The sequence below is a fragment of the Mustela putorius genome, unplaced genomic scaffold (assembly GCF_011764305.1).
Source record: "Mustela putorius furo isolate JIRA1106 unplaced genomic scaffold, ASM1176430v1.1 tig00003858_pilon_pilon_pilon, whole genome shotgun sequence".
NCBI classification, from domain to species: Eukaryota; Metazoa; Chordata; class Mammalia; order Carnivora; family Mustelidae; genus Mustela; species Mustela putorius.
Window position 1 is genome coordinate 14,085,360 of NW_025422010.1, and position 13,019 is coordinate 14,098,378.

Here is a 13,019-nt window from a genome sequence, read left to right on the forward strand (position 1 = left end):
TGTCATCTAATTCTCAAAATCTAAGGGGAAGTGAACTTTAGCTTATAAATGTTTCCAGCTAAGCCTTTTTTTTTTCTTTTTTTAAATTTTATTTATTTATTTGACAGAGATCGAAACTAGTCAGAGAGGCAGGGCGAGACAGAGAGGGGAAGCAGGCTCCCTGCCGAGCAGAGAGCCCAATGCGGGACTGGATCCCAGGACCCTGAGATCATGACCTGAGCTGAAGGCAGAGGCTTTAACCCACTAAGTCTCTCTTTTCTTAAAAGAGATCTTTCTTTTCTTTTTTTTTTTTTTTTTAAAGATTTTGTTTGACAGAAAGAGAGACACTGAGAGAGTGGGAGTGGGAGAGAGAGAAGGAGGCTTCCCACTGAGCAGGGAGCTCAACGTGGGGCTCAACCCCAGGCCCCTGGGATCATGACCTGAGCCAAAGGCAGACACTTAACCACTGAGCCATCCAGGTGCCCCCTTAAAAGAAATCTTAAGGGGGAAATAAATTCTTCAGTTGGTTGGTTGGTTATTTGGTTGGTTGGGATTGGTGCCATGAGTGTTTCTAAAGTAACCCCTTGTGAATTATCATAATAGCACATAACACATGGCAAATATTTATCTGAGTTGGCAGAACAAATAGCCAATGTTTGATAGCTACTTGTAGGATCCATAGAGAACAGTTTCCCTTTTACAATAATGATGTAGGAGGTTAACTTTCATGGTTAAATTCTAGATCTGTTTTAATTTAGTTCCTTTGGTAGCTGCTCATCAAATTCCCAGGCTTTGGTATTACTGAGTCTTACTTGACTATTGTGTTTAAGTAATTCCACACAAACCTCAAGAATGAGTGCACTCATATACTGCAAAGAGGACATTTGGATTTTGGAGATTATCTTTGCCATCTGCAGACGTGGACCTGGGTGTGCCTGGATCTGATGTGCAAATGGTGTTTATATTTATCAACATTTCTCTAATTTACTGAATCTCTGTCCATTTTTTGAGTTATTTGCATTATTCTTTAATTTGCTAAGTCCACTTTAAATGTTACAGGGGTGAACCCTCTTCATTATCTCGTGTGATATTGCAAATATGTTTCCTACCCAGTGACTATTATTCTTAACTTTGCTTATACTGCCTTTTTTGAACAAAAGTTTTAAATTTTTATGTAGTACTATTCTTAAGTAGATTCTTATCCATCTTTTTTTTAATGGCTTTTAATTTCAACATCCTGTTTCTTTTTTCTTTTTTTTAAGATTTCATTTATTTATTTGACAGAGAGATCACAAGTGGGCCGAGAGGCAGGCAGAGAGAGAAGAGGAAGCAAGCTCCCTGACAGCAGAGAGCCCGATGTGGGGCTCAATCCCAGGATCCCGAGATCACGACCTGAGTTGAAGGCTTAACCCACTGAGCCACCCAGGCGCCCCAACATTCTGTTTCTAAAAATCTTTTTCCACCACTTTCTTTTCATTTCTTAGGCTTACTTCATTGTCTTCCATAAGGTCTTATAGTTTATTTCCATAAAATCCTGATAATTTTTAAAAGTTTTTAGGTATAGACATTAAGATTATACGGGGCGCCTAGTTAGCTTAGAGCACACGACTCTTGATCTCGGAGTTGTACGTTTGAGGCCAAAAATGCATGTAAAAATTACTTAAAAATGAAAACTTTAAAAAAAAAAATTCAGGGATGCCTGGGTGGCTCAGTTGGTTGAGCATCTGCCTTTGGCTAAGCTATGATCCCCAGGGTCCTGGGATCGAGCCCCACACTAGGGCTCTTGATTTTTAATCTTTTAATAATATGGATAGTAGGAATCCTTTTCTTTTTTCCCCATGTGGACTCACAGCTCATCTAACACCATTACTAAGTAATTTATCTCTTCTCTGCTTATTTAAATTGCCACCTTTGCAAGATAGTAAGTTTAGATAGACACTCAGTTCTGTTTCTGGAGTCCTTACTTTATATTTTTTTTTAACTTTTTTTTTTTAAGATTTTATTTATTTATTTGACAGAGAGAGATTACAAGTAGACAGAGAGGCAGGCAGAGAGAGAGAGAGAGAGGGAAGCAGGCTCCCTGCTGAGCGGAGAGCCCGATGCAGGACTCGATCCCAGGACCCTGAGATCATGACCTGAGCCGAAGGCAGCGGCTTAACCCACTGAGCCACCCAGGCGCCCCTGGAGTCCTTACTTTATTACACAGATTTGTCTATTCCTTCGCTATACCACGCTGTTTTCCTCTTTGTCATTATAAAGTATATTTGAGATCTGATAGGATATTTATCTCCTGTTTAATTTATTTTTATTTTCTGGCTGGTTTTAGACCCCCTACTCTTACTCATCTTCCGTGTTTAATCTTCACATGGGCTCTTAAACCCATCTGCTGAAGTTCAGCAGCTACTTAACTCAGTCCTATCACTAGTTCTTTAAATTATCACCATATTGCAACCCCTTCCCTGGTGTTCCTTCTCTCACTGTGCCAATCACAGTCTATTCTCTGAATGCCTTCCGTTAGGAAATCTGATTATTTTGAGGCCTCATATAATTTTTAAAACAGCTTTATGGATCTATAATGTACATAGCAAACAATTTACTCATTGCTTTACACATTGACCATGTGCGATGCAATGGTCTCTAGCATATTCAGATTTGTGCAACCGCCACCACAATCCATTTTAGAGTGTTTTTCGCCACCCCAAAGAAAAAGATCATACCTTTTAGATATCAACTCCCAGCCTTGCCATCTTCCTCCTCCTCCTAGACATCCCAGTCTAGGCAGCCACTAACCTACCTTCTGTATTTAGAAATTTTTTATTCTGGAACTTTATATAAGTAGAATCATATAATCCATAACTGGCCTCTTCTACTTACCATGATGTTTACAAAATTCATCCATGTCGTCGCATATATCAGTTCTAAACACTTCCTCACAGCCAACTAATATTCCCCCGTATGGATATATCACATTTACCCATTCCTCAGCTGACAGACATTTGGGTTGCCCTACTTTTTGGCTCTTATGAATAATGCTGCTATGAACCTCAAAGAAACTCTCTAGTAACAGCCAATGGGTATACATCTGTAACCGTGTCAGTATCTCAAAGTACCTCAAAGAACCTCAAAGAAAATCTCTTGTTACACTCAAAAAAAAAAAAAAAAAAAAAGACAAGAATTTTTATTACAATGGCATTAGATTTGTAGCTTAATTTAGGAAAATTTTAATTTTTTCTTACAATATTACTTCCACCAAGGAAAATTATCTTCCTTTACATCTATTTAGGCCCATGGGGTGCCCGAGTGGCTCAGTCCGTTAAGCAGCTGCCTTCAACTAAGGTCATGATTCCAGAGTCCTGAGATCCAGCCCTGCATCGGGCTCCCTGTTGAGGAGGAAGCCTGCTTTTCCTCTCCCTCTCCCTTTCCCACTCCCCTGCTTGTGTTCCCTCTCTCACTGTGTCCTTCTCTAATAAATATATAAAATCTTTAAAAAAAAATTTACATCTATTTAGGCCTTGTTTATTGCCTTCCACAAAGTTTTATAGTTTTCTTCATAAAATCCTGTTGCTTCTTCTTATGATTTGTACTTATTTTATAACATTTACCATTTTAAATAGGATTTTTTTTAATTAAAATTTCTATTTGGTGGTGGCAGTATATAGAAAAGCTATTAATTTTTGTATTTTTTAACCCTGTATCTAGCTATCCTGTGGATCTCTCTTATGCATTCCGATAGCGTCTCAGTTCTTTTTTTTTTTTAAGATTTTATTTATTTACTTGACAGACAGAGATCACAAGTAGGCAGAGAGGCAGGCAGAGAGAGGAAGGGAAGCAGGCTCCCCAAAGAGCAGAGAGCCTGATGCGGGACTCGATCCCAGGACCCTGAGATCATGACCTGAGCCGAAGGCAGAGGCTTAACTCACTGAGCCACCCAGATGCCCCACTTCTTAGTTTTTTTATCTTCTAGATAATTATATAATGTGAATACATGAAACTTATCTCTTACTTCAGAATATTTATATTCCCTGTATCTTTTTATTTTCTAATTCATTGGTTTTGATCTCCAGAATGACAAATAATAGCAATAATACCGGGCATACATCTTTCTTATCAGCTTTAACTTTTGCTGGAAGCAACATTTCAGCAAAAATAAAAGAAATTTACCAATGAAAGAAAACTCACCCTGAATCCCATGTGAAAGCAAGCTTGAAAAATTACTGAAAATAAATTGGTTATATATCTATAGAAAGGCAGGAACATGGGCACCTTGTGGCTCAGTCAGTTAAGCAACCGCCTTTGGCTAAGGTCATGATCCCAGGGTCCTGGGATCAAGCCCCACATTGGGCTGCCTACTTAGCAGGGAGTCTGTTTGTCCCCTGCCCCTGCTCATGCTCTCACTTTCTCTCCCTCTCTCTCTCTTTCAAATACATAAATAAATAAATAAAATCTTAAAAAAAAAGAAAGAAAGAAAGAGAGAGAGAAAGACAGGAAAGATATACACCAGACTGCTACACAGGTAGTTCTTTTAAGGGTGTAGAATTCTGTGGCAGAAACAGGGGTGGAGAGAGAGACCCACTTTCTGCTTTATGCACTCCTGTGTAGCTTGGCAATGAGCCTTTCCTACTTTTATAATTTTAAAATGTATCTTGAAAGAAAATACAGAGTACAAAGTGTGTAAAGACTTTCTTTACATATCAAGATTTAAAGATGTATGCATTGTTAATGGCTAAAACTGAAGTTGTGTTTACTAAATTCAATCTCAACTAAATGATACAAAGATTAGACAGACAAGTAGAAGAGAGAAAGATTGGTAGAGACACTGACACGGTTACAGATGTATACCCATTGGCTGTTACTAGACGGTCCGAAAACAAAAAGATGGCCACAGAAAGGAAGTGGGTAAAAGAAAATGCTTATAGACCACATAGGAAGGATTCTGGGGCACGGGGTCAAAGCTATTATCTCCCTCCTCCAGACGCCTGAGAAAATGTGAATGGCGAAATTACTTCATGGGCTGAAGAGAATTTTAATTGCTCTCTAAGGTCATCAGAACTTAATGATTTCCTGCCAGAACTTTTTCCTTCTGAGACACCATGGGGGAGTCTAATATCATAGGAAGCCATCTATATTTTTCATCCCAGTATTTAGGGTGCCACATCAATGGTAGTGCACCCACATCTTATTACTGCTTACATCTTAGACTATGACTAAATGTGCCCCTTCTCTTATTCCCTTTCAGGATTTCCAATGAACACTCCCCCAAACTCCAGATCCGGAGTCATAGTTACCTGAGGGCTGTAAGTGAAGTCTCCATCAACCGAAGCTTGGACAGCCTTGACCCTGCTGGCCTGCTCACGTCACCAAAGTTCCGCTCTAGGAATGAGAGCTACATGCGAGCCATGAGCACCATCAGCCAGGTGAGCACCATGGCTACGGGCCATTACCTACATAAGGGTTAGTGGACACAGGGCATGAAAGGAGTAAACCACTGATGGGTCAGCCTGATCTACATGCTACACATGTTCAACAACTACTAGGGAAGGATAAAGGACACCAGAAATTCACCAGTAGTCAGTCAGCACCAGCACACTTGCCATCGGGAAGTTGACAGATGAGGTGATTAAAGATGCTTGTGGGACAGAAGGACATGGTAGACGTCACTGGCAAAAACCATAGCACTGTCTGATCATAAGAGTAGAAGTATTGAGCAGGTCATCAAGACAGAGACCCAGGGACAAGAAGGGAGATACGTCCTACTTATCTCACCTGGGTCCCAGGTAAATATTATATCTTGGCAATGAGACAAAAGCCACTTCTAAGAACCAGTATGTTGGACCAGGGATTAAGACTCCATAAAGGCAAATTAATTCTATGTCCAAAATACTCAGTCTATCCCCCCAAAGGTCTCAGAGTGTGGGAGATGGCTGTTTTACCTAAGATCGGGGATTAAGAAGACCTGGGACTCTTGGAGGACCTGATCCTGCAGCTTTTGGGGGGCCATGAGAGGAACCAAAGATACTACAGGGGCTGACTTCCTCTGGGAGCACAAGAAGGATATTTTTTAAATGAAGTGTAAGAACTCTGAATTTAAATTTCTATTAAAAAAAAATAACTACTATACAATTAATTCAGCTAGTACCTACTGAGCAGAACACTGGACCAGATTATAGAAGTTACTCATTGATGAACAGTACAAAATCACTTGCCCTGCCTTGGATATAAACATTTTTAAAAATATTTATTTATTTATTTATTTGAGAGAGAGCAGAGTGAGTGAGAGAGAGAACAGGAGCAGGGGAAGGAGGAAGAGAGAGAAGGAAAAGCAGGCCCTCATCTGAACAGAGAGCCTGATACTGGGCTCGATCCCAGGACCCTGGGATCATGACCTGAGCCGAAGGCAGACGCTTAACCTACTAAGCCACCCAGGTGCTCCTCCCTGGATATACTTGTTAATGCATAGCCTTGCATGCCAGGCCCAGGAGACCGGACTTCACTTGTTAGGGATGGGATTGATTAAAGATTAATTGAAACCTCAGCTTTTAAACAGGCAAGAGATATGATCAGAACTTTGATGTGAAATAATTCGTATGGAAAAAATAGAGAAAAGATGAGAGAGGATGAATGGTTAGAAGGAAAGAAGCTAGTCTGGAAGACATTGTGATCACCAAGGTAAAAATTAATGCTACTAGCAGTGCAGCTACAAATGGTGGTAGCAGTGGTGAGGGTGGTGGTGGTTAAGGTAGTGGTGATGAGGATGGTGATGGTGACAGTGGTGATGAGGAAGAGGTTGGTAGTGAGGGTGTGGTGATGGGGATGGTGACTGTGGTGATGAAGAGGAGTGTGGTAATGATGGTGGCTAGCCAAACACGGTAGGCTGAGAACTGAAGCATCTCTAATCTACCAAAGTGAGACCCTGAAATAGGACCATGGTTCTTGCTTTGTCCCTACCAACAAAATAGAGCTCTTTACTCTAACTGCATTCTTGAAGAGCAAAGGCAAGAACCATAGCAAGGCCCTGAGAGCAGGGCAGGGTGGTAATCGGGGAAATCTGGCATGGGGGATCCCCACATCTGCCCACTGCACATTTCCTTACTTGAAAGAATCCTGCAAGAATATGCATGCCCACCTGTGCTAGCTGATATGTCCAATGATACTCACTATCCCAACTCCCAGGAATATAGTTGGTGCCTCATTTGCTGAAATTTTGACTTGCCTCCCCTTACTTTTTTTACAATAAGCAATATAATATTTAAAATTTCTTGGGGCACTAGGGTGGCTCAGTTGTTGGGTGTCTGCCTTCAGCTTGGGTCATGACCTCAGGGTCCTGGGATTGAGCCCTGCATTGGGCTCCTGCTCAGTGGGGAGCCTGCTTCTCCCTCTCACACTCCCTCTGCTTGCGTTTCCTCTCTGTCTCTTTGTCAAATAAATAAATAAAATATTTTTTTAAAAAATAATAAAAGTAATAATAAAATAAAAGTTATTTAAGCTTTTGTATATTCCAGATGGCCTCATGGTCACATAGGCTTCTGGAAAGGTAGTCTATAAATCTAGCTGTCATACATATAGATTACATTGAATACATCAGTGGATTTTTTTTAAAAATTGTTGGAAAATATTTATACCCATTCACTGCTTTCATAATTCTAAATGTTTAAATTTTATTTCTTACGAAGATTTTATTTATTTGCCAGAGAGAGAGAGAGAGAGAGCACAAGCAGAGGGAATGGTAGTGTAAGAGGAAGAAGCAGACTTCCCATTGAGCAAGGAGCCTGATGCAGGACTCGATCCCAGGACCCTGGGATCATGACCTGAGCCGAAGGCAGATCTTAACGAACTAAGCCACCCAGGCAACTCTAGATTTTTAAATTTTATATGTTCAAGACAGGAGAAACATGTCACTTCCCCCATCAGGACACTGAATCTACATAGCTGCCTGGCTTGAGTCCCTGTGCCACGGATCTGACCTTCCTGAGACACCATCACATCCTAGTGACAGCCGAGTAACTCATCAACAAAAAAGAGGCACATGTGGGCCCTGATGCTACAGCAGGTTGTGCTCTGTAATCTGGTGGTATAATCATTTAGCCTTAAGTAAAATACAGAAAGAATAGCCATCCTAAATGGATTCCTAATGATACATCATTTTTCTAGTTTCATACTCACTTTTCAAGTAACACAATATTTCTAAGGATAATTTCAAACTATTGCAGTCCCAATAGTGTCATTATTCAAAGGAGAATAGTTTCTTCTTCAAAGTAATATTACCATATATATTCTAGACTTTCCAAAAAGTGGCCAGCTTTTCTGATGTTAGGGATATTCTCGCTCATAGATCTTTAGTAGCAGCTGTAATTGTATAGAATTTAAATGCATTATATCCTATTCCCTTTTAAAACCTGGCATATTATTCATCAAAGCCTCCTAGAAAGATCAAAGTAAAATGTTATAAGCCAAAATATTGGTCTAGAATAACTAAATTGTTTATTTATGCCATTCATACCTCAAAGAAATAAAATACCTCTAAAAACAGATTGTGCATGCATGGTAGAGAAAAATTGAATTTTTTTATATTTAGTCCCTTTCTATATTTTGTACTACACATACATCTAATAAAAATGGGGGTTTTTATAAAGTAAAGCTTGAGAATAAAGAATTTTTAAAAGTCACATTTAAAATATATATATGTATTTGGTATAATAACAGTCATTCCCAAATTAGCCTAATTAATTCATAATAAATAAATTATGTCTTCATTTATTTCAAGTCAAATTCTCAAATATCTTCATCTGGAGTGGTAAACCAGAAGCCCACAGATATTTCTGGCTGGCAATGTATTGGATTTCTACATCATTTTTTTAAAAAGTGAATAAGCAGCTATTACGCTCAGTGGTAATACCAGCAGTTTAGCTATGACTTGTGACCTAGATCATCCCTTTATTGCATGCATTCAAAGAAACAAAAACTCAGATGAATTAAAGGTCTACGTATACAGCCAGTACAGAACCTAGAAATCCAAGTATCCTGACTCCTCACTGATACGTTTCTCCAGTACCTACTGGTATGGAGATATTGATGGCAACAATATTGCTAATAATAGGAGTAATAATGGAAATGATAACAGCAGAATAGTTATCATGTATTGCTTACCTGATACATATAAGACACTTTTCATATTCTCTCATTAATTTCATATCAACTACAAAAAAAGATCATTTCTTACTTTATGAAATTCAGTTTAGACATTTGTAGTAAATTGATTCATTCTTCCCACTACACTGTCTCACAGAATAACAGCCACTATTTGTGGAGTATCTACAATGTGCCTAGAAACATAATATGCATTTTGAATATTTTATTTTTATCCTTAAAGCATCCATAGGAAATAGACATCATTGTACCCATTTTACAGATGAGGAAAGTGAGGCTCAGAGAATTCAAGCAAATTGCCCACGATAGAATAGAAAGAGCATTAAACTATACCTGGGGTAGGGGGCACCTGGGTGGCTCAGTGGGTTAAAGCCTCTGCCTTCAGCTCAGGTCATGATCTCAGGGTCCTGCGATCAAGCCCTGCATTGGGCTCTCTGTCAGCAGAGAGCCTGCTTCCCCCTCTCTCTCTCTCTGCCTGCCTCTCTGCTTACTTGTGATCTCTGTCTGTCAAATAAATAAATAAAATCTTTTAAAAATAAATAAATAAATAAACTATACCTGGGGCATCTGGGTGGCTCAGTCAGTTGAGCCTCCAACTCTTGATTTCTTTTTTTTTTTTTAAGATTCTTATTTATTTATTTGATAGAGAGAGATCACAAGTAGGCAGAGAGGCAGGCAGAGAGAGAGGAGGAAGCAGGTTCCCCACCCAGCAGAGAGCCCGATGCGGGGTTCAATCCCAGGACCCCAGAATCATGACCTGAGCCAAAGGCAGATGCTTTAATCCCCTGAGCCACCCAGGCACCCACAACTCTTGTTTTCTTAATAACATTCTTTTCTCTAACTTACCTTATTATAAAAACATAGTGCATCATGTTTATAAGACATAAATATGTGTTAATCAGCAATGGTGTTAGTAAGGATTCTTACTTATAATAGGTTATTAATAGTTACATTTTTGTGGAGTCAAATTAGTATGTGGATTTTCTTTTTTTTAGGATTCTAATTTATTAGAGAGAGAAAGAGAAAAGCATTTGCTGGGGGACAAGAGCAGGGAAGGGGGAGAAAGAAGCAGACTCCCCCCTGAGTGCAGAGCCTTACATGGGGCTCAGTCCCAGGACCCCAAGATCATGACATGAGCCAAAACCAAGAGTCAGACGCTTCACTGACTGAGCCACCCAAGCACCGCTGTATGTAGATTTTCAACTGCATGGGGGGAGTCGATGCCCCAACCCCCTTGTTGTTTGTTCAGGGTCAACTGTATTTTAAAAGGCACTAAACAAGGGATTCCTGATTGGCTCAGTCCCTTGAGCATCTGCCTTTGGCTCAGGTCATGATCCCAGAGTCCTGGGATCGAGTCCCCATTGCATCTGGCTTTTTGCTCAGCAGGGAGCCTATTTCTCCCTCTGCCTGCCACTGCTTGTGCTCGCTCTAACAAATAAATAAATAAAACCTTTAAAAAAATAAAATAAAATGCACTAAATGACATTAAGAACATGATATAAGACATGAAAGAAAAAGATACATCTGAATTTCAAAACCTTAAAAATCACAAAACTCAGGAAAAAATCAGAAGTAAAAGAAAAATCACTTCAGCAATGAAGATTAGACTAGAAGGAATACAGGAGCAAGTGAACGAGATATTTCATACACTAAGAAAAATAGAATCTAAAGAGGAGGGACATATTTGAAATCAGAAAGAAATGAAGAGGTAAAAAGGATTCAAGAGACACTAATAAATATTTTGGACAAAGATCGTACACATAGATAATAGAAGTCTCCAAAGAAGAAAATGAAAGCAAAGAATGAGAATGAATAATAAAAATAATAATTAAAGAAAACTTTAATAAAAACAAAAAGATTTTTCAAAAGTATATATTGCATACCTGAGATTGACCCAAAATAATTAAGACATAGTCTAGTAAAATGAAAGCACTCTGATTTCAAACAAAACAAAATAAAACAAAGCTCCTTGGACTTCTAGACAGAAGAGCAAATGACCTAGAAAAGAAAAAAAATAGATGAATCACTTCTACTCCTGAAATCAATATTATACTATATGTTAACTAACTAGAATTTAAATAAAAATTTGAAGGAAAGAAAATTAAATTCTCATCAGCCTCTTTAACAATAGTTTATGACAAAGGAAAACTGAGTGATGTTATGATATTCAAGGAGGTAAAATGTAAACAAAGATTTTATACCCCCATAAACTGACTTTCATATAAAAGGCACAGACAAACTATTATAAACATGAATGGATATAGGAAACATCATTTCCATGAGCCCATCCTGAGGAATCAACTAGACAATGAGATTTGGACAACCCCAATGACCAGAAATAAGAACTAGTGGTGAATAGGTGTAGAGACTCATTTCTGGACTCTTGATTCCATTCCATTGGTCTATATGTGCCAATTATTGTGGCTTTGATTATTGTGGCTTTGCCATCTAAGTTTTGAGATCAGGAAGTATGAGTCCTCCAGCTTTGTTCTTTTACCAGGATTGCTTTGGAAATTATGATGTATCAATATATTTTTCGGTGTGGGTTTTTTTTTCCCCCTTGGAATTCTTTGAGTTTTCTTGGATTCTGACATCTGACTAGTGGGAGTTCCACAAATAAATAAATAAAAGTAAGGCAATTACTAATGAAATAATTCAAGAAATGGTCCCAAAACTGAAAGACATGATTCTGTAAATTGAGAGGGACCCATCAGTACCCACCACAATTGATAGAGAAATATCCACATAGGGAACATCATGGTAAAATGTTAGCTCATTTGGGCCAAGATCCTAAAGGGCTTTCAAAAGAGGGTGAGAAAAAACAGTTTATACGGAAAGGCTCAGGAATGAGAAAGGCATCTATTTTTCCAGACTCTAGCGTGTATGGAGACTAAGAGACAAGGAGCAAAGCCTGAAAACAATGGAAAGAAGAAAGAATGCAGGCTAGAATCCTGAATGCAAGCATACTCTCTCTTAACAGTGGTGATGGAATATAGACTTTTCCATCAATGCCAGGTGGCCAGCTTGTCCAGAAAAGCACCGGAAGATGTTTTCCACCAAAAGGAGGGAATAAAACAAGGAAGAGGAAACAGGGACTCCATCACCATTGAGATAATCAAGAGCACCCCCACAGTGATAGGGAAGAGAGAACCCAGGATAGCTGGGGGCTTGGCAGCCATAGATTGCAATAAGAGAACAGAGGCTTCGAGGCTAATGCTTTAAGGGCAGGAAGGAAATCAATAGGTTACCTGAGGTCTACAAATGTATCAACAGGCTCAATTCACATAAGCAACTTTTTGGAAATACAGATGCAAATACCGTAAGATCCAACTGGAAGAATTGAAAGTGATTGCCTCTTTCGGGGGGAGAATCTGGGGTGGGGGGAGTAAGTGGGTTAGGGGTTTGCTCTTTTTCTTTATAAGCCATCTAGAACTTTTTAACCTGGATCTGTAGAATTTTGATAAGGAACAATCTTTTTACATGAAAAAACCGTAGTGGCAAGCATTAAATATACAGTTATTTATGAGAGACTAAATGAGGGCTAAAGCGAGGAAGAACATGTAGGTTATATGCTCTGCAGTGTAAGAATAGCACAACTACTTTAAATGAGAAAAGAATAGAGAGTGAATACACAAAAAATAAAAGGAATTGTTAACTTCTCAATAATGACATGGATATGGTATTATTAGTATGCCATTCTGAGATGGTTGTGCATATATTACAGAAGAAACACATGAATAATTGTAGACTATCCCAATTCTATCATCTCCTTTGCCCCCTGAGAACCAGGACTTTTAGTATGGAATCAAGGTATAAGTATCGATATAATATAGAACAGTCTCAATTTTAGTTGGAGATATTCACTAGATCTGCCTACCAAAAGACCTAGTTTTGCC

At 38.9% G+C, this 13,019-nt stretch overlaps 1 protein-coding gene across 9 annotated transcripts in view; it reads left to right on the top strand.

Annotated features, from left to right (window-relative positions):
- The window catches only part of DLGAP1 (DLG associated protein 1), an 871,327-nt gene that overhangs the window by 680,237 nt on the left and 178,071 nt on the right, over positions 1–13,019 (top strand). For all 9 annotated transcript variants that reach the window (XM_013051420.2, XM_004742767.3, XM_004742768.3 and 6 more), the window contains one exon: positions 5,216–5,393. In XM_013051420.2, the coding sequence (XP_012906874.1) occupies positions 5,216–5,393 (178 nt within the window). The remainder of the gene's footprint in view (positions 1–5,215; positions 5,394–13,019) is intronic.